The 22,338-nt window shown below is 40.1% G+C and overlaps 1 protein-coding gene across 9 annotated transcripts in view; it reads left to right on the plus strand.

Annotated features, from left to right (window-relative positions):
- LOC139446206 (CD151 antigen-like) overlaps positions 1-22,338 on the plus strand; it is a 74,817-nt gene that overhangs the window by 34,531 nt on the left and 17,948 nt on the right. For 2 of the 9 annotated variants that reach the window (XM_071227520.1, XM_071227521.1), the window contains exons 2-3: positions 15,201-15,239; positions 16,207-16,245. The exons of 1 other annotated variant lie outside the window; for it this stretch is intronic. In XM_071227520.1, the coding sequence (XP_071083621.1) occupies positions 15,201-15,239; positions 16,207-16,245 (78 nt within the window). Of the gene's footprint in view, positions 1-2,328; positions 2,372-3,369; positions 3,412-3,533; positions 3,640-15,200; positions 15,240-16,206; positions 16,246-22,338 lie in introns of those variants that run through there. 6 more of the 9 variants (XM_071227522.1, XM_071227524.1, XM_071227527.1 and 3 more) reach the window with 5 other exon arrangements.

The raw sequence follows: 22,338 nt of genomic DNA on the forward strand, positions 1-22,338 counted from the left end.
TACTTGAGCGAAAAGTTAAGTATTCTATCGGGAAAAGGTCTGTCGCGCACGTATTCAGCCTAACATGTCAGCTGAACTGGCTGTGTTTCAAATATCATCCGGGGCTATGCAGTATCGTATAGTGGTTTGGCATTCGCTTGCAACGCCGAACTACTAGGTTCGATTTCTCAGATGGGCACAATGTGTGAATCCCATTCTGCGTGTCCGCCGCGATACTGCGGGAATACTAAAATCCTTTAAAATTACAAGTTCACAAGTTACAAAAAAATAATTTTGGTGATATATATGTGCCTGTGACAACAAAATAAAAGTTAAAACATTTTTACGGATATCATGCTCTCAGTTGGAGTGACACCCGTGAAGATCCGGGGAGAATTGATCTTCAGCAACCCATGCCTGTCGTAAGAGGCGACTAACGGGATCGGGTGGTCAGACTCGCTGACTTGGCTGATGCATGTAATCGCTTCCCAACTGCGTAGGTCGATGCACATGTTGTAAATAACTGACACGATTATTTACAGACCGCTGTCAAATAGTTGGAATATTGCTGAGTGCGGCGTTAAACAACAAACAAACAAAACAAAAGTAAGAACGAACAGCGTCATTTTTGACGGCACAAGACGGTTGCTTTTAGCTGTGAAGTATTGCGGTGACGGTTGCATTCACTGTGTAGTATTGTAATGACGGTTGCATTCGCTGTGTTGTATTACGATGACCGTTGCATTCGCTGTGTAGTATTGCGATGACGGTTGCATTAGCTGTGAAGTTTTGCGGTGACGGTTGCATTCGCTGTGTAGTATTGCAATGACGGTTGCATTCGCTGTGTTGTATTACAATGACGGTTGCATTAGCTGTGTAGTATTGCGATGACGGTTGCAATAGCTGTGAAGTATTGCGATGACGGTTGCAATAGCTGTGTTGAATTGCGATGACGGTTGCACTCGCTGTGTGGTATTGTGATGACGGTTGCATTAGCTGTGAAGTATTGCGGTGACGGTTGCATTCGCTGTGTTGTATTGCGATTGTTTCATTCGCTGTGTTGTATTGCGATGACGGTTGCGTTCACGGTAGTATAAAACGGGTACATTCGATGTTTGGTATTACTTTGAAGACTCTACTTGACTTTGTATTAAGAGCCTTGTGTATTGGAAACAATTAGTTATCTATCTTTCCGCTGCGTCCTACGTCCACACCATTCCAACGTTGCATCGTTCCTATGAAAGGACATATTTGTACAGCCAGGGCATCGGGTCACTGATGATGCTATTGGTCCAGTCATCAGTATGTGACGACACAGATACAAAGACATCTCAGGTGATGTGTCTTGTCAGACTTGGCACTGCGTCATGAAAAGCGTTAAAGAACATCCTTGTTGAGAGTCACCTAAAGACATTCTCAGTTCAGTAGGACCGTCCGTGTTTCAAAGGCTGACTTTTTGAGGTTGTGAGCAACTAAATCTTATTTAACCTAAGCTAATCCAGTGTTGGCGCCTTTGTGGAGTTTCTACCGCTGCCCGAACCAAGTAAATCCCCACTGCTCCTTGTAGCGACTTTCGCGTCCCACGGGGTAAACACAGGCTGAAAATAAAGATTACTCAGGTGTATATGTAAGATAGCCTCAAAATAGTGTTTCAGGGAACATTATCTACAATAACCTTACGCGTACTTTTTCAAAGATGTAAACTTGTAAGGTAAGGTGACAACGGAAGCACCAACTCTACCTCAAACAATTATATTAAATCATTATCTAGCGTTCGAACTACAAATGGCTATTTTTCACAATATTTAGATTAAACAATTTAGGCGTTTCAGGATCTTGAGAAACATTTTTATTCTAATATTATTCTAAAGAACTGCATGTGACGTGATTAAATTAAACATCTCCGACAATACATTTAGAAGTCAAAGTAGACGTTAACTAATCAGATTCATTTTTGACAAAATCAATTTAGTAAAACATGTATAACTTGAATTTAAAAAATGGGAATGTACAGCTAAGCAGATTTCTTAACGATATATGTTTTAAGTCACGTTGTCATATCAACGATAAAAAACAAATTGACTCCTTATTTTGACCACCTTTGAAACCTTCGGTCTAATCCCGTACGAATTATACCTTGTCAGCAGGTTTTTTTGTTCACCATAGGAACACAGCTTCGATCAGGCTAGTCACCTGCATGCCCAAATATTTACAGCTATTGTTTTCGTGAGATCTGTGTGCGACAGCGTGTGTTGGTGTGTAGTTCCGTCTGTCCACAACCGAGTCGATAGCCCGGTCACCGGGCAGCTCAACACTCGTCGACCAGGTAACTGCTGCAGGTGACTCTGAACGCCGCGGGGAAGTACTTGGAAGGCGTTCACTCCGACAAATCGTGAGTTAATCCTCTTAAAAGTTATTTAATCCATGTCCTGTTCAGTTTGTACACCAAAGTAGTATCGCTTGTATTCAGTACTTAGATGTAGTGAATCGTTTTCTGACGATGGGTGATATAATTTGGGAATATTAATGATGGGGAATGAGTCGGGATTGTTTTAGGGTTTAAAATGGCCGAACGTGAGCTTCTCGTTAAATGACAGATCTTCAGCATCTCAGTACTAAATAGAGCAAGGGTATTAAAATGTTTCATCGAAAGGTATTTTAGAGACTGAATCGTTGGAAATGGTCAGCGTTCAAGATAAACATATATTTATAGTGAAATGACAGTTGAGAACCACCTCAGTACTAAATGTAGAGGCATTTTAACCAGACAAAATGACTGAACGTAAGTTCCTAGTCAGCTACAACTACATACTTACACAGTATTTTGTAAAGTAAAGGACAATCACAGATTGATCACGAAGGAATAATATTGATTAGGAATGTGAGTTTGTTATTTACACGATTACAATGGATATAGATGAGTTCAACAGTTCTAATTCAACTCAGCACACTATATGGAAGGTAATGTCGTCTTTCAATACAGGTGCCACTATTTGCTTGTTAGAAACACCTCACTATTGCTTAGTCAGAGTGAAAACCGAGTGTGTGTATCAGTTGTGTGACAAGGCTCAGTGTAAGACTACAGTTAGTTAGATGACAATCTTAATCAACAAACCGATTGTGTAAACGAGATTTCCTTCTTTGCGGGTACTCAGGTACTTTTCAAGCCGTTTTGAAATGTTAATTACAGTCTTAAACCCTATCTGTACACTGCCTCTCTTAACGTGTTTAAATATGTGTAGGCTTGGAATACAGTTACCAACAGCTCCTTTCATCCGACGTCAAAGAGATAGATTTAATAGCAACAAAGCTGAGTGTCTGTAACTACTGCAGTGCATTTCATTCCAAACTTCATCAACCACCCTTTGTACTACACCTGCACGGAAGGTACACCGGCAAGGTCCTCCAGTTGAGATGTGCAGTGATTGAGTTGTATGTGTCTTAATCCCCTATAGGGACGTCCTGGCCGCAGCCGGTATGGTGGTGAGGCACTTCTGTGTGGAGTTCCTGTACTTCCTACGTAGGCTTCCTTAACGGTAGATGTAGGTGTTGATGTAGGTGTAGTTGTAGATGTAGGTGTGTGTAGTTGGAGGATAAGCTCGCCTGGTCAACATGATTGCATGGAATAATAAGACAGTTCTGGGACATGATGTCGCAAAAGTAAGGTTCTTTTATACCTGTGTTTTATGACGATAAGGCATGTGTGGTGTCGCGAAAGTAAGGTTCATCTTTACCTGTGTTTTATGACAATAATGCAGTGATACTATCGCAAACGCAAGGCACACATTTATCTGTGTTTTATGACAATAAGGCAGAGATGATATCGTAAAAGTAAGGCACACATTTATCTGTGTTTTATGACAATAAGGCAGTGTTGATATCATAAAAGTAAGGCACACATTTATCTGTGTTTTATGACAATAAGGCAGTGATGATATCGTAAACGTAAGGCACACATATATCTTTGTTTTATGATAATAAGGCAGTGATGATATCATAAAAGTAAGGCACAAATTTATCTGTGTTTTATGACAATAAGGCAGTGTTGATATCATAAAAGTAAGACACACATTTATCTTTGTTTTATGATAATAAGGCAGTGATGATATCATAAAAGTAAGGCACACATTTATCTGTGTTTTATGACAATAAGGCAGTGTTGATATTGTAAACGTAAGGCACACATTTATCTTTGTTTTATGATAATGAGGCAGTGATGATATCATAAAAGTAAGGCACACATTTATCTGTGTTTTATGACAATAAGGCAGTGATGATATCATAAAAGTAAGGCACACATTTTACTTTGTTTTATGACAATAAGGCAGTGATGATATCATAAAAGTAAGGCACACATTTATCTTTGTTTTATGATGACATGGCAGGGATGATAACGTAAAGGAAAGGCACACATTTACTTGTGTAAAGGATGATGAGGCAGTGATGATATCGCAAATGAAAGGCACATCTTTATTTTCGTTTAATGATGACAAGTCTAACATCGCACTAGGCTTATCATTGTTAAAAACCCTCGTTGAGATGGCACGGGTAAGGTGATCTTTATCTATCTTTTACAGTGGTGAGGTAGCGATGCTATCGCAAGAGAAAGATTCAATTTCATGGCGATGAGGCAACAGTGATATCGTGAAAATAGGGCTGATCCTTATCTTTGTTTTACAATGTTGAAGCACCGCTGACGCCTTACGAGTTGTGGATAATGTGAGCAAACATTAGGTTAATTAACACTGGAGTCCCGCCAACTAGGATTGCTCTCCACAGAAGGGACGTCTGTTCACTGGCGATGTGTACCACGTGTCCTTGGCTGCTATGATATGTTGGATGATATGTTGAATTGAATATACACGTCACTGTAACATCATGCACACCTGGCGATCAAGAGTTCAGAATGTGCTCGAAAAAACTCGGAATGAAGATAGATTAACACTGTAAGCGTATCATTGTAATTTAGTTATACATATTTGGTTCGTCCATTGACAGTTTGGTTCTTCCATTTACAGTTATACATAATTGCTTCTTCCATTGACAGTTATATACATCTTCCATTGACAGTTTCGTACTTCCATTGACAGTTATACATAATTGCTTCTTCCATTGACAGTTATACATATTTGGTTCTTCAATTGACAATAGTACATATCTTCTATTGACAGTTTGGTTCTACCATTGACAGTTATATATATTTGGTTCTTCCATTGACAGTCATACATATCTTCCATTGGCCGTTTGGTCTTTCCATGACAGTTATACATATTTGGTTCTTTCAATGACAGTTATACATATTTGGTTCTTTCAATGACAGTTATACATATTTGGTTCTTCTATAGACATTTGGTTCTTCCAATGACAGTTATACATATTTGGTTCTCCTGTAGACATTTGGTTCTTTTAATGACAGTTATACATATTTGGTTCTTCCATCGACAGTTATACATATTTGGTTCTTTCAATGACAGTTATACATATTTGTTTTTTTCAATGACAGTTATACATATTTGGTTTTTTCAATGACAGTTATACATATTTGTTTTTTTCAATGACAGTTATACATATTTGTTTTTTTCAATGACAGTTATACATGTTTGGTTCCTCCATTGACAGTTATACATACACATGTATTTGGTTCTTCCATTGACAGTTATACATATTTGGTTTTTCCATTGACAGTCATACATATTTGGTTCATCCATTGACAGCTATATATATTGATGGATGGACAGTGGTGGTGCTTACAGCGTTGGTCTGCCTCCACGTGGTATAGCTGGAATAATGCTAAAACTCATATACTTGTAAGGTGATTTGTTGCGTACCCAGCAAAAGATCAACCTGTAAAGGTACATAGTTCATATCGTGATAGTTTATAATCATACTTCAAGTATCAATAAATTCATATGAGAAAGTTTACTTATGCCTTAAAATATAGTTGAATCAACACGGACCATGCTTCCAATAGACTGACGAACCATATATGGACCAGATGATGATTCTAAACCAATACAGGTCCACATGTAGTAATCCCTTGTTCTAATGTTGATCTAGTTCCACATGGAAAAAGATTTTCGGAAATATTGACACGTCTCTCAATAGAAAAAAACGGCACTCTGTTCTTAAAGAGTGTACCAAGAAGCATTCACCCCATTTAGGAAACACGTATCCCCTTCTGAAACATTCAGCTTGATAATCCTCAATGAATAAATAAAGTGAGTAATTAGGACTAAACACTTCGCTGTACCATGCTCATCTTTCACTGTACAGTAATGAGCATGAGGTTGCTGGTCAGTGTTCTTCTGTCTGCATGTGCTTCTCGTTACTTCTGCTGGAATACGAAGAACGGAACAACATTTTGCACCAAATAATTACTTCATACACCCCTGCTCTCAAAATACATTCTTGTTAGGTAGCTTACTGATTATTCATCGCGGTAGGTTCTGTACCTAAGTTTGTGTTCTGAGCTCTGAACAATAATTACATGTGTCTGTTCTGTAACTGGGGGCAATGCCTCAGCAAGGAGGGGCAGTGGTAACAATTAGAAAATAAAACTGCAAAGTGGAGATTTACGTTTTCTGCACATGTGCATAGTTCTGCAGAAAAAAACCACCTTGATTTATAAACTTACAGTATACAAAGAATTCGTTACTCCGGACGCTGCAGCTTTAAGCGAAATCGTCTGCAATATTTCCGGATTGGCGATTAAGTAGAGTGAAAATGTATAATTGTAGTTCGTCAATAAATTGATAAATGTTTGTAAATGAAAACGGTTGATTTATTAAGTGCATGCGCTGTGCAGTGAAACAACGTGAATGCGAAGTCATGGAGATCGGTGAAATATATCGAATTATCCGAGGCTGATGGCGTGTGGGGTGTCAATGCTAAACCTTACATGCTATTCCGGTCTACCGGGTTCATGAAACTACATCGTCCCAAACGATATGTGAAAAACAAGAAACAACACAAAATGTTGTATATTTCCTTACACACAGAACGGATCTTCATGAATAACGGAATAACAAAATATCTATATTCCCATCCATCTATCAAAATAACAGTTTGTACTGACACTATTATGCAAACGTATTTATAACATTGATATAAAGTATTCAGTAGGAAGCCACTGATGCCCAAGTGTATAATTTGCCTTGTTAAATCAGAGATGGTGCGACAGGAGTGACTAATGTGTCTTGCATGGAAACTAGTAAACCAGTTGTTCCTGCTAAAACAATTTCCTGATGGAAAACATTTTGCATTATGTTTCTTTGTACAGAGACTGTTTTCTTCATAAACCCTTAACCTTACTACAAAACATCGCAAGACAAGAAGCACCAGCACACATAAAGAATGTTTGTAATCAGTTATTTAGAGTTTTAGTGCTTCTGCTAAATAAAAAGTCAGAAATTCCTCCGCGCCTGTGATATACTGTGAGGTAGAACTCTCGTGTGTAGACAGGAATATAGTACATCGCTCCTCCACAATTTGACTCTTTCGTTTGCGATAGTGATTAGCGAAGCTGTGTTGTATTTACCAGCGACGTGTTGTAGGCCCTGCCTTGCGGACGCCCGGGGCGCCTGTCGTGCACGATGAGGTCCTTGCTGGCCATCGGAAATGCGGACACTATTACACTCCGAGCTTGCCAAGACCGGTGTCATGGACACAGCGCCCCGTGTAAATATGACCGACGGACAGAATGTATTTGCTTAGGCATAGAGGAATTGCATGAATCGAAGTTATTGAACTATGTGGTATTCATTGTATTGACTCCCATTTAGATTTAACGAAAGCGTTGAAAATATGGAATTCTACATGAAAGAAAAGATAATAATTGGAACCACTGAATATTCCCTGAAAATAATGAAAAAAAATTCATAATAAATCATGCATTTTATTTATTTCAGTCTGATGTGTTTCAATACATCAAGTGAAAAAGATTTTACCGGTCAATGTTTTAAACGTTTTTAATGTTACGGCGGTAGAGTGTGTACATAACATACTTTGGTTTTCAAATAAACAGCGGTCTTTAATAAACAGCGATTGGTCCCAGTGACTGATAACAACAACAATTCCTAGTTGGAAACGTGCAATAGCGATCATGACATGCCATCCTTTAGTCGATGCTCACTCCATCACCCACTGGTTTGTCTGCTCTGTGACAGTGTGCATGGAGCGTGAATGACTGCTACATCGCCGTATGCAGCTAACATTATATACTCCATTGACATGACTGAAGTCAAACCTGTCTCAGCATCATGAGCCTTGATCCAGGCCGTCGGGGTGCGATGCAACACAAGGTCAACCTGGTCGTAACGTGAACCACCCATGCACGAACGGCTCCAAGGAACCAGGAGCAGGAGCCGATCGTAATTCAGTCCCTGCTTAGAAGAATGAGTGAGAACAGTTTATCACAGCGTGTCAGTTCGGTGTGGGAGGAAAGCCCGAAGTGATGCAGGTCTTAAACGTTAACCACTGTCGTGAAACCCACGAGCTTGGGTATGACGCTGGAAACTTAATCAAGAAGAACCGTGTTTCTTACAAAAGGGGCAGTGGGTGAGTTAACCTAGTGGTTGAAAAGTCGATGTCGAAATGAATACCCGGGAACAATGTCCATGAACCCATTCTTGCAATAGCTAGATGTACTGGAGACCAACACCTGAATTCCCATGCGGAAGTATAAGCGAGACAGACAGCTTCTGCATCGTGTGCAGGTGTGAAGCAGGCTGTAAACCCACCGTTCTGGATGTGGTCTGCCGTTGCTGCTTTGGCATTGAGGTGAAGAATAATGTTCAATTATTCATTCGGAACACTATAGAGACCTTTGAAAGATGGCTGTCATGCACTGACTTCCGAGCGATCATATTTTTGGCACCATGTGTGGCTCCGGACTCGTGGACTGAACAAAGAGCTTGTGGTCCCGGATATGTCTATTTGCCCTGTCTGCTATATCAATATCCTATTTGTGTACATTCAGGGTTCCCAACGCATAGAATGTCATAAGCAAAAATGATAAAGATAATCCCGATTGGACTAATGATAAAAATATCTTAGGTTTACATTCACATTTTTTAGATTTGCAGTGTTTTCTTTTAATATTTGCACGACCTAATTATTCAAGATTTTATTTAAGCTGCTCTTTGTACGGCAGGAGTTTAGTTTTACTTTAATATATATCTAAACTTAGTCTTACGTTTTCAATAATTTCGGTAGTCTTATTATAATTCGAATGTTTTTTTATTACTTTTGTTTGTAAATAACATTTATGGGTTTGAGAGTTTAAATAGAACGTAAACAGAGTATTTAACATGTGGTCTAAATTAAGTCACATAATGGGATGAGCTTACTGCCTCTCGTCCCGAATGCCTACTTCAGATCAATCGATAATAAATCACGGTGAATGTCCAACTGGTGACGCAACGTAAACGATGCTTTAGCATTGGACACATTACACGTTATCTTGCTATGTTGCTAAAGTGTTCGAGTCATGACTAGGTGCAACCTCGCTGGTCATGCTTGGGTGGTGACCCGTATCCAAATCACTGGGTATCTGGCAGACTGCACAAAGTCTTTACATCAGTATCGTCTTTATTAATGTCGTCTCTGGTCTCCGCACTAATCCACATGTCGAACAACGCATTCACTGTGTACAGATGGACACTTCATAAAGACTGACGTGTTTCCAAATGCAGTCATTCTGTATAGGCCCAGATCCAGGCTGGATCTTCAGCCACCCTTGTTTGTCGCAAGAGGCGACTAATGGGATCGGGTAATCAGGCTCGCTGACTTGGTTGATGCATGTCATCGTTTCCCAAATGCGTGGTTCGATGCGCATGATGTCAATCACCAGATCATCTGGTCCAGACTCGATTATTTACAGATCCCCGTCATATAGCTGTAATATTGCTGTGAGCGGCATTAAACATCAAAGAACAAACAGAGTGAAGAGATGTACGTTGCACTATTGGGTGCATCTATCAAGTAAAAACATGAAATGTGGGTTAGCTCGGTCATACTCTGATTGCATGGTGGCTCGAAATACCCGCGAGGCTCCCTGACAACTGTAGGGAAATGCAAATTACGTGAAACTACATTACTTCATGGGTTTAACAAAACGTGCCTATTTAACAGAAAAACAGTTTTGGGTCGTTTGAAGTTGTATGAGGGATACCTCTTATCTCTCGGGATCTACACAGATTCCCCTTTTCCTACTTTTAACACCATGGTTAAGGACACATCTTCATATTCCAATTTCATCATATGGGCTTTCATTGGACACCACGTGTCACTGATAGCAAAGGGCAGCCATGAAAGGTGTAAGTTCTGACAACCCACATCATTGGGTAACGGGCAGAAACAGCACCTTTCGCCCCTAGCAATGTTATGTACAGATACTGTAGTGCACTGGGTGAGAAGTAGGCTCTTGATTGTGTTGCCCCATTGCTGCAACTGTTGCGGGAGGTGTTTAACACTGAATACAGTCATTAAATGTGCCCATCAATGAATTGGGTCATGAGCAGAATCCTGTACTGAATGGTGTCACTGGTGTCTTAAACTGGAAATATAGGTGACCAATGGGACCGCCTCATCAGTTTCATGTTTAGATCTATGCTTAAAGATTCAGAGTGACAAAACACGCTCCAAAGTACTGTATGACAAGAGGGATGGTTTCTACTTTCCAATAGTCAACTGTACCCTTATGTCGAGCAATCTTCCATCAGCTCCAACCTCTGGTGTTTACACTTCACTCTGGATGTTCAATCGAGCATGCTCTTTCGACAAAGATGTCGAAGAGCGTCTTACGACACTTGCTCAAAAGTGTACACCTTTTTTTATGGTAGACATGTGGAGGACATTTCGACATTTAATACCTCAGTTACAAGAACTATATGCGACGCTTTTCACTATTTTGACTTTTACTATATGTTCCCGCACTTTTTAGGTGCACAATTGACTTGCCTGGGCATGTGTTTGTGGCGAGTGCCACCTGTTTGGCAGGACACGCTCACTATTTGATAGTAATGCATAAATGTAAGCGACAAAACTAAGAAATATCTGCCCAAAACAAGTCGATTGTACGATTCCGACTTTATCATGAGCATGTGTTTATGCTTTTGGAAGAGGTTTCTTCTGAATATGGAAAGGGTTTTTCTCCTTTTAGCTATACTGGATATTGTCACTGTCATTGTCCCATATTGAGTGTATTTAATGTAGCCATTGGAGGTATTCTGTTTTATCGGAATATTGTTTATCGAAAAATATCGTTAATAAGTTTTCTATATGGACTAATATCACTACCAATATCTTATATTGAAGATTTTCACTGGTAATGTACCGAGGTAATGGCATATGTTGAAGGTGCGGTCGAGTAGCCTAGAGGTTAAAGCGTTCGCGCGTCACGCCGAAGACCCGGGTTCGATTCCCGACATGGGCACAATGTGTGAAGCCCATTTCTGGTATCCCCCGCCGTGATATTACTGGAATATTGCTAAAAGCGGCGTAAAACCATATTCACTCATATGTTGAATATGAGAAGTGTACACCAGTAATGTCCTTTATTGAATATTGTCAGTAGTGTAATACGTTACAGCCCTATATGATAATCCCTAGTTGTGTACTGTAGTACTGTGCTTATTGGATACTGTCACCAGTAGTATCCGATAGTACTGTCCTGGTTTGAATACTGACACAAGCAGAATACGTTACAAACAGTGACTTTCAATGAAAACAAGTAATGTTTATTTATCTGGGCAACAAGCAATATTGTTTTGTTTTTATTTCATAGGTGTACAAGCATTATTCTATGTTGAATAGTGTCACTAGAAGTGTAATGTCATCAGTGTCATTACCACTGTCCTATGTAGAATCCGGACACAAGCAGTGTCTTACATTAAATAATACAAGACATGTCCTGCACAGTGTACCACGTTTATAACGAACGATCTTATAACAAACTGACCGAAAAACGAATGTATTTACTAGCCCCGGCTATTTGTTGTATAAATGATGTATATGCGCTTATAACGAACTATGGTTATTACGAACTAAAATTAGTGGTTCTTTTGAGTTCGTTATAACCGTAGTTTATTTCATTTAATAAAGTCACAGTCAGTACCCTATATTGAATACTGACAGGAGAGTCCTGTATTTAATAATGTTACACTCAGTACCCTATTCTGAATACTGACACAAGCAGTGTCTTACACTAAATAACACAAGAAATGTCCTATATTTAATAATGCCATAGCCAATACCCTATACTGAATACTGAAAGAAGGAGAGTGCTATATCTAATACCCTATGTTGAGTAATGCCACTGGCTGTGTCTTATATCTACTACTATCACTGCGTCCAAGTATGAATATTATTGTCCTTAATGGAATATTCCAGCATCGTTTTGTTGAACAGTCCCACCGTATTTATTCTAATCAACGTGAAAATACTGGTGCTAGATTAGTTAGATACGCTCGCACATACTTAATTTGATCACATAGTATTGTTTTCTGACCAATATTGAACAGTTTTACCGTATTTGTTCTAATCAACGCATGGCACTACCGGTGCTTGATTAGTCAGTTACGCTCGCATAGATTTAATTTGTTCAAAGAATACTTTTTTTCTGACCAATGTTGAACAGTTCCCTGAATTTGATCTAATCAACGTATGGCACTACCGGTGCTGGGTTAGTCAGGTATGCTCGAACAGTCTTAATTTCTTCAAAGGGAACTTTTTCTGATCAATCCCCGGAAGCTATGCCAGACAGACATGCCCAGTACGATCAATCTGAATGTTAGGTTTCCCGTGATGTAAAACACCGGTGTTAAACACCGGACCCATTGATCCCTCACCTCATCCAGCTGAAGCATGTAACGGTTCAGTCTCAACCTCTCAATATGTTTGGCCAGGTAAAGCTCCGTGCAAAAAGTCTGTATGCCTTTCTTAAAATAGTGGGGTTTTATGACGTTTTCGGAAGCAGAGCCATGTTTGGGCATCCGAGATGTCGGTGACACGTTAGTGTGGAAATGTACGCCAACAGCATGGACTACGCTGACAGCGGCATGTACACCTTTGTCGACATCGTGGATTAAGATAAGGTCTGGAATTGGATATTAGAGACACATTGCTTATAAAGAAACGTTCTTTCCGCTTGAAAGTCCCCGGTTGACAGATATTTCCTACTGAATTTAGCGACGTCAACGCACACTTCCTGTCGGGAGACACCGCTTTTATCATGTGACAGTGAGAGTCAGTGGATGTAAATCGGACTGTAATTATCGATTACCGATTAAAACTAATAATTTGTGAATAAATCCCTCAACGTTTTATTACAGAGATAAGACTAATTATAACCCCTTTCTCACCCTTTGAAGAGTCGACAACAACAGTTGGTGCTCCAGCAACAACAATATTACATGGCTAAACTATCAACATTTCTCATGAAAATGTAACATGGATTACTTGTCAATATTGTAGTGTAGTATATTATGTCGTTTTATATCTTTGTGACTCGAACTTCTAAAAATCGACTTATTTTATAAAATCAATGTTCAAAGTGAAATTATCAACAACACGTGCATTGCCTTCGATCACCATTGTCCTATTTTGCTACTCTCAAAAGTTTTTATTTTATTTAAGCTTGTCCATTTATGTACATATAACAGAGCTTACACTGGGTGTCTGGTTTATTCATTTACAGTTACAATCTGTACATATTACCTGCTAAACTCTCCTTAGTAACCCCAATCGGCCAATATCAAAGGATGAATAAGGATGAGATACGAAAGCATCTTCTGTTTTTTACAACGCCTTGAAAAAAGAAAAGGTATAATCGTCACATGGTAGCCGCTTTGGGCTCATTGTTTCGGCTGGGTGTTGTGTCGATGAAGGTGTGATAAAGCACCTGTGGGCCAGTGTAAACTGGAGTAACACCTGCTTCTTTCCTGTCCACTGTACGCAGCCAGGCTGCTATAACTGGAGTCACACGCAAGTCTCTCATCTAATATAGACGGTGAAGCGTATGTGTGCTCAGTCTTACTCTAGTTTGTTCTGAGGATCACGTCGTGATTGTTACCGCTGTAGTCGACTACAGCCGCCCGCCTCTGAAGCTGCAAAACGATCTGATTGGAGATATTTGAAGAGCTTAGACGAACGTGTACTTGTTAAACCCTAGATGTCGTGTTAGTGTGCCCCCTATTTGACAGAGGAATAGTGATGGACACACGCACTGTAAGATCAAAGGTCCCTGGAAATGATCTGGTTTGAAGTTTATCTTAGTGACTAAAATAACACACAAGTATAGTATAAGATTCCGTTTTTGTGGATGAGGTAGGAATTGTTTATGTTTATGTTCCCGCCAATTACATTGACTCTTTGTGTCTTTGTGTGTGTGTGCGTGCGTGCGTGCGTGTGTGCGTGTGTGTGTGTGTGTGCGTGCGTGCGTGCGTGCATGCATGTGTGTGTGTGTGTGCGTGCGCGTGCGCGTGCGTGTTGGGTCATCCAAGTGACGAGCATAAGTCTACATAAATTTAGAAAGGGACCAGAGACCCATTCTTCAAAACAGCGTCTTTGTGACCATGAACATACAACTTTGTCCGGTTATAGTAAGAAAGAAGAACAATTGTGTAACTGGCCCTTGACGATTACTGTTTTCGTATGGAGATCAATCAAAATTGGCTTCCCAATTAATTATGGCAACAGGGGAAAGGATATCGATGCAATCATGTTCAGGATGTCTCGATGAGAATGATTATTTCTGCTTCGTGCTGATTGCCAAATTCATGTCAGTTGTTCGATTGTTTTCATTTGTTGGAAAGCGACCCACTGCAACGTGGTGTCACATCAGTGCATTGTCGCAAATAATGAAAGATGACCTCATCCGTTGTTTATGACGTCACAATAGGTTTATGTGACGTCTTCAAATACTAGATTGACTGGGCTTATGCCTCCACATGCAATCAGGAAACAACCTCTTCCTTTCTCAAAAAAAGACATTTTTGGAATATATAGAAAAACATTCTCACAACTAGGATTACTTTATACGGATTATCTATCCGGAGAGACAGGTTCTCATTTCCAGCCTACAGGTTTTCTCACAACGTCCAATGTACACCAGCCGTCTTTATTTCACCTGATACAACCATCCAGCTTCCCTTGAGGTCAAGATACACATGTTGGACGCCTTAGCATATTTAGTGATACAATATTGACTGTTTTCTTTGCAGGTGCCATATGATTGTGATGGAACGTATAGCCCGGATAAAGTAAACAATTTTCAAACCATTCTATTTCACACACCTCAGTTTTATCGGTCACAAATGCAAAAGAAATTATTGCTGACATTTCTGTTGACTTTCTGTTGATTAAAGCATGCAATATTCACATGTACACGTCTCTGTCGTTCTAGTGATATCTGTGTGTGCATATATTCAGTGTTTCTTTTCATCTCTCTTATGTACCTGTCGGAACCTTTGTTTGCGTAACAAACACTCGGTTCATATTTCACCTATTGCTGAATGAGCACCTGTCATTTTTTCTCCCATCCCAAGTATGTTTCGTATTAATGTGTATGTACAGCACGTAAATTCCACTGTTGTATTTATGAGTTGTGTAATTTAATGTGATGTATGTGTTAAAATTGATATACCGTATTCGACGTAATAAGCGCCCAGCGCGCTCTCAAATAATTAGGAATAGGGGGCACTTATTAGAATATTATTTTGAGTTGAAAGATCGTAAATTTCGTGGTTTATGATAACAACCTGAAATGTTTACATACGACAGATATATTTTCAAGAATTTAATTGCCCATAATTAAGGGTGATATAACACAAGAGTGCGTATTATTCAAGAATAAATACGTCTTGTGTACATTGATCAATCGGAAGGGGTGCTGATTGGGATTGTTCACTCGCCAATATATTAGAGCGGGGCGCTTATTACGTCGAATACGGTAACTGTATTCATCTAGTGTCAAATAGTATAACCAGTAAATATAATATTTCTCACCTCCCGCCACCTTTGATAACAGGCAATTCTTCGTACTAAAGGAGCCATGCATTCCTTAATTGGCAAACGTAATATTTTATGTTTAAAGTTTTTTATCTGTATCAATATGTGTTATATATGTAAGGAATGTCAAGCAACTAATTTGAATATTAATCCAATTATTTATGAACCATTTGTAAACAACAGTGCACTGTTGCTAATTTGATTTACGATTTATTTCAGGTGTCGTTTGAATTTGACGAGTCGTTTGAGACAGAGAAAGTATATATGTCTACTGTTCGTTGAGACACTTTCCTTCCCTGAATCACGTGTTATTTTCACATACATGTTCAAATAAGAAGACAACACCGTCCACTTTGCATTTCACCAGTATTATCACCGACAACAGATTGCTGACACATTACCAAAGTCAGATATTAACCTCTCGGCAATGTTCAGCATGTTTCAAGTATTAATAGGGGCGGAGGGATATCCAAGTGGTTAAAACGTTCGCTCGTCACGGGGAAGGTCCGGGTTCGATTCCCCACATGGTGTCTCCCGCCGTGATATTGCTGGAATATTGCTAAAAGCGGCATAAAACCATACTCACTCACTCACTTACTCACTCACTCACTTACTCACTCACTCATGTATTAATTTGGGCGGAGGGATAGCCAAGTGGTCAAAGCGTTAGCTCGTCACGCGGAAAGTCCGAGATACTCTTGTCAGCGTTTGAATGGGAATATGTAAATCAACATCTTCATAATTGTTCTTTTTCAATTGAACTTCTTGATTTAATGTTACAAATAAATGTACATAGTCCTGTAATATACACATCAACAAGAACGCAATTTCAAGGTGATGGGGCGAGCGCACACTATGCGAACATATCCTTGCATTTTCATATCTGCATATCTCCTACCCACCAATACTAAACTAATAAAATAAACTAATGACTTAGGCAAATTACCTAATCACACTCTGCATGTTTCTAATTATTAATTTCTCGCCCAATTTCCAGCAAAACTTTATAAACGCACAGCTTCCAGCAGCAGATGAGGGGGTATTTTCAGACAAGCAATAACAACAACTTCTCTCTGCCGTAAATTGTTGATCTAACTGTTCACTGCATTGAGGCAACCTTTCATCGGCTTCATTTTGGGTGCTCCTTAGCAGTTTGGATTATAAACTACGCGAGTTCGTATGTAGACGGTGGGGCAATACTTTCAAAGTGTGTCTAGTATTTCTTCCTATGTAAATATGCTTGAACGTTTAAAAGAAAAACTGTGAACAGCTGACATACAGAGTTCCATTCCACACAGTTTCCGAGTAACCTAGTTTCCCGACCATTAACCTCATTGATGTCATTAAAGGCAAATTGTATAAACCGTTTGTAAACATTTTTATTATGGACATCCTTTTAAACACATGAAGATAAGCCTAGGAACAAATGCTGAACCTGAAAGCTATTCTGTAAAAGAGATATATTCGATGCTCTTACCACATGTGAGGATGCTCCATTTGTACTGCAGTGTATATATCATGTGTATTATCATTTACCCGTTAGGAGCGAGCGAGTGAGTGAGTAGGGTTTTTACGTCGGTTTTGGCAATATTCAGGATAAATATGGTGGCACTGGACTCAGAAATGGTGGCTTTCGAACACGAGTCACGGTGTGACGAGCGAACATTAATTAACCACCAGCACTCAAAGACCCACGTCACATATTGATTCAGGCGGCTAAATGCGATATTTCAACAGAAGCACCATCATGTAGATTTGAAATGTATATGTTTGAATGCACCTGAAAATATGCTGTTTCCCGAATACTTCTAAAAGATATTTGTCTAAAATACCGTATAACTTCACAGTTAGAGTTAGTGAGTTTGACGTTTATAAACTCCAGCAATATCACGACAATATCTCCAGCAATGTCACACGTTGTACTCATTGCGAATCGATCCGAGACGAGCGAACACCCTATCCACTAGGCTACCCCACCTCCCCGTCACTGTTAGGTATCTCTACTCTCAACGTTATCTATATTATAGCCTACTCCACCTCCCGGGCACTGTTAGGTATCTCTACTCTCAACGTTATCTGTATTATAGCCTACACCACCTCCCCGTCACTGTTAGGTATCTCTACTCTCAATGTTATCTATATTATAGCCTACTCCACCTCCCCGTCACTGTTAGGTATCTCTACTCTCAACGTTATCTGTATTATAGCCTACTCCACCTCCCCGTCACTGTTAGGTATCTCTACTCTCAACGTTATCTGTATTATAGCCTACTCCACCTCCCCGTCACTGTTAGGTATCTCTACTCTCAACGTTATCTGTATTATAGCCTACTCCACCTCCCCGTCACTGTTAGGTATCTCTACTCTCAACGTTATCTGTATTATAGCCTACTCCACCTCCCCGTCACTGTTAGGTATCTCTACTCTCAACGTTATCTATATTATAGCCTACTCCACCTCCCCATCACTGTTAGGTATCTCTACTCTCAACGTTATCTATATCATAGCCTACTCCAACTCCCCGTCACTGTTAGGTATCTCTACTCTCAACGTTATCTATATTATAGCCTACTCCAACTCCCCGTCACTGTTAGGTATCTCTACTCTCAACGTTATCTGTATTATAGCCTACCCCACCCCCCGTCACTGTTAGGTATCTCTACTCTCAACGTTATCTATATTATAGCCTACTCCACCTCCCCGTCACTGTTAGGTATCTCTACTCTCAACGTTATCTGTATTATAACTTACTCCACCTCCCCGTCACGATTAGGTATCTCTACTCTCAACGTTATCTATATTATAGCCTACACCACCTCCCCGTCACTGTTAGGTATCTCTACTCTCAACGTTATCTATATTATAGCCTACTCCAACTCCCCGTCACTGTTAGGTATCTCTACTCTCAACGTTATCTATATTATAGCCTACTCCAACTCCCCGTCACTGTTAGGTATCTCTACTCTCAACGTTATCTGTATTATAGCCTACCCCACCCCCCGTCACTGTTAGGTATCTCTACTCTCAACGTTATCTATATTATAGCCTACTCCACCTCCCCGTCACTGTTAGGTATCTCTACTCTCAACGTTATCTATATTATAGCCTACTCCACCTCCCCGTCACTGTTAGGTATCTCTACTCTCAACGTTATCTGTATTATAGCCTACTCCAACTCCCCGTCACTGTTAGGTAACTCTACTCTCAACGTTATCTGTATTATAGCCTACTCCAACTCCCCGTCACTGTTAGGTATCTCTACTCTCAACGTTATCTGTATTATAGCCTACTCCACCTCCCCGTCACTGTTTGGTATCTCTACTCTCAACGTTATCTATATTATAGCCTACTCCACATTCCCGTCACTATTATATATCTCCACTCTCAACGTTTTCTGTATTATAGCCTACTCCAACTCCCCGTCACTGTTAGGTATCTCTACTCTCAACGTTATCTGTATTATAGCCTACTCCACCTCCCCGTCACGATTAGGTATCTCTACTCTCAATGTTATCTGTATTATAGCCTACACCACCTCCCCGTCACTGTTAGGTATCTCTACTCTCAACGTTATCTATATTATAGCCTACTCCACCTCCCCGTCACGATTAGGTATCTCTACTCTCAACGTTATCTATATTATAGCCTACACCACCTCCCCGTCACTGTTAGGTATCTCTACTCTCAACGTTATCTATATTATAGCCTACACCACCTCCCCGTCACTGTTAGGTATCTCTACTCTCAATGTTATCTGTATTATAGCCTACACCACCTCCCCGTCACTGTTAGGTATCTCTACTCTCAACGTTATCTATATTATAGCCTACTCCACCTCCCCGTCACTGTTAGGTATCTCTACTCTCAACGTTATCTATATTATAGCCTACTCCACCTCCCCGTCACTGTTAGGTATCTCTACTCTCAACGTTATCTGTATTATAGCCTACTCCAACTCCCCGTCACTGTTAGGTAACTCTACTCTCAACGTTATCTGTATTATAGCCTACTCCAACTCCCCGTCACTGTTAGGTATCTCTACTCTCAACGTTATCTGTATTATAGCCTACTCCACCTCCCCGTCACTGTTTGGTATCTCTACTCTCAACGTTATCTATATTATAGCCTACTCCACATTCCCGTCACTATTATATATCTCCACTCTCAACGTTTTCTGTATTATAGCCTACTCCAACTCCCCGTCACTGTTAGGTATCTCTACTCTCAACGTTATCTGTATTATAGCCTACTCCACCTCCCCGTCACGATTAGGTATCTCTACTCTCAATGTTATCTGTATTATAGCCTACACCACCTCCCCGTCACTGTTAGGTATCTCTACTCTCAACGTTATCTATATTATAGCCTACTCCACCTCCCCGTCACTGTTTGGTATCTCTACTCTCAACGTTATCTATATTATAGCCTACTCCACATTCCCGTCACTATTATATATCTCCACTCTCAACGTTTTCTGTATTATAGCCTACTCCAACTCCCCGTCACTGTTAGGTATCTCTACTCTCAACGTTATCTATATTATAGCCTACTCCACCTCCCCGTCACGATTAGGTATCTCTACTCTCAATGTTATCTGTATTATAGCCTACACCACCTCCCCGTCACTGTTAGGTATCTCTACTCTCAACGTTATCTATATTATAGCCTACTCCACCTCCCCGTCACTGTTTGGTATCTCTACTCTCAACGTTATCTATATTATAGCCTACTCCACATTCCCGTCACTATTATATATCTCCACTCTCAACGTTTTCTGTATTATAGCCTACTCCAACTCCCCGTCACTGTTAGGTAACTCTACTCTCAACGTTATCTATATTATAGCCTACTCCACCTCCCCGTCACGATTAGGTATCTCTACTCTCAATGTTATCTGTATTATAGCCTACTCCACCTCCCCGTCACTGTTAGGTATCTCTACTCTCAATGTTATCTGTATTATAGCCTACTCCACCTCCCCGTCACTGTTAGGTATCTCTACTCTCAACGTTATCTATAGTATAGCCTACTCCACCTCCCCGTCACTGTTAGGTATCTCTACTCTCAACGTTATCTGTATTATAGCCTACTCCAACTCCCCGTCACTGTTAGGTATCTCTACTCTCAACGTTATCTGTATTATAGCCTACTCCACCTCCCCGTCACTGTTAGGTATCTCTACTCTCAACGTTATCTGTATTATAGCCTACTCCACCTCCCCGTCACTATTATATATCTCTACTCTCAACGTTATCTGTATTATTAATAAAATATACATTTTCTCATCACTTTGCTAGTGAACTAGTATTATTGGTAATACAGTGAAACCCGGTGAGTCAGGACCGCGATACTCCGGACACCACTCATTATGGACTGTCAGTGTTAATATATACAAATGGACATCCGAACGTGGTTACTTAACCTGGATATTTTTAAATGGGATGATTTCACGGTAAGCGGTTCCGGTGTCAGTATTAATGGGGTTCGGTGTATCTTTATATGATGTATTAAGAATCAACGTAAGAACAAAAGATTGGACATGGTCACATGCAGAGCCCCGTTCCGTGAAGCGATCGCAGCGCTAAGATTGACGTAACTAACAAGAACTTACGCCCCAGCCAAGACTTACGATAGTCGTTGCGCTACGACCGCTTTGAGAAAAGGGGTGGCCCAGGGCCCATTCTTCAAAGATAAAATACACAAAATACATAGATACAAACTATCGGAGCTCCTTTTTTTAACATGTAATTACGACAATCGTAGCGCTAAGACCGTTTTGTGGAACAAAGATCAACACCTTATGCCGCCATCGCTGCAAGACACTGAGATCACGACATGCACTTGTTAATGTCTCCATTATAAAGCTGTGTCGATTTAAGCAGGTGTTTCAGGTACATATTTCTAGCGTCTCTCGTTTCTTTGCCTGTGGATTGACATCTAACGATGTGCATGCTTAAGTCAACTCTCAGATCGTCCTGACCTCTGATGAGCACACTGCAAGGGCAGGGGTTGTTGACAGTCAATGCGCAATCAATAGTTCACAAGGTCACCTTGTCACTGCCAAAAATGAGAGTCGTGTCTCAGAAAACACGTAACATTTTGAAATGTAAATGTTCCAAATTGTTTCCAACCTGAGGTCATTCCACGATGACGGTATTGCTTATTTCTTTAGGGGGAAGTGTTTGTTCATGGTGGAATATGCAAGGGATTAAACTTTAGTTTTAACAGACATTACACGTATATTGAACATGATTACAATTGGCTTCTATATGATGTCGGGTAATTTAATCAATGCGAATGGTTTGGCCATTTTTAAATTTTGGCAAATTCATTCCGTAAACAAAAAAAACA

The sequence above is a fragment of the Haliotis cracherodii genome, unplaced genomic scaffold (genome assembly GCF_022045235.1).
Source record: "Haliotis cracherodii isolate W230 unplaced genomic scaffold, xgHalCrac1.p SCAF_6, whole genome shotgun sequence".
NCBI classification, from domain to species: Eukaryota; Metazoa; Mollusca; class Gastropoda; order Lepetellida; family Haliotidae; genus Haliotis; species Haliotis cracherodii.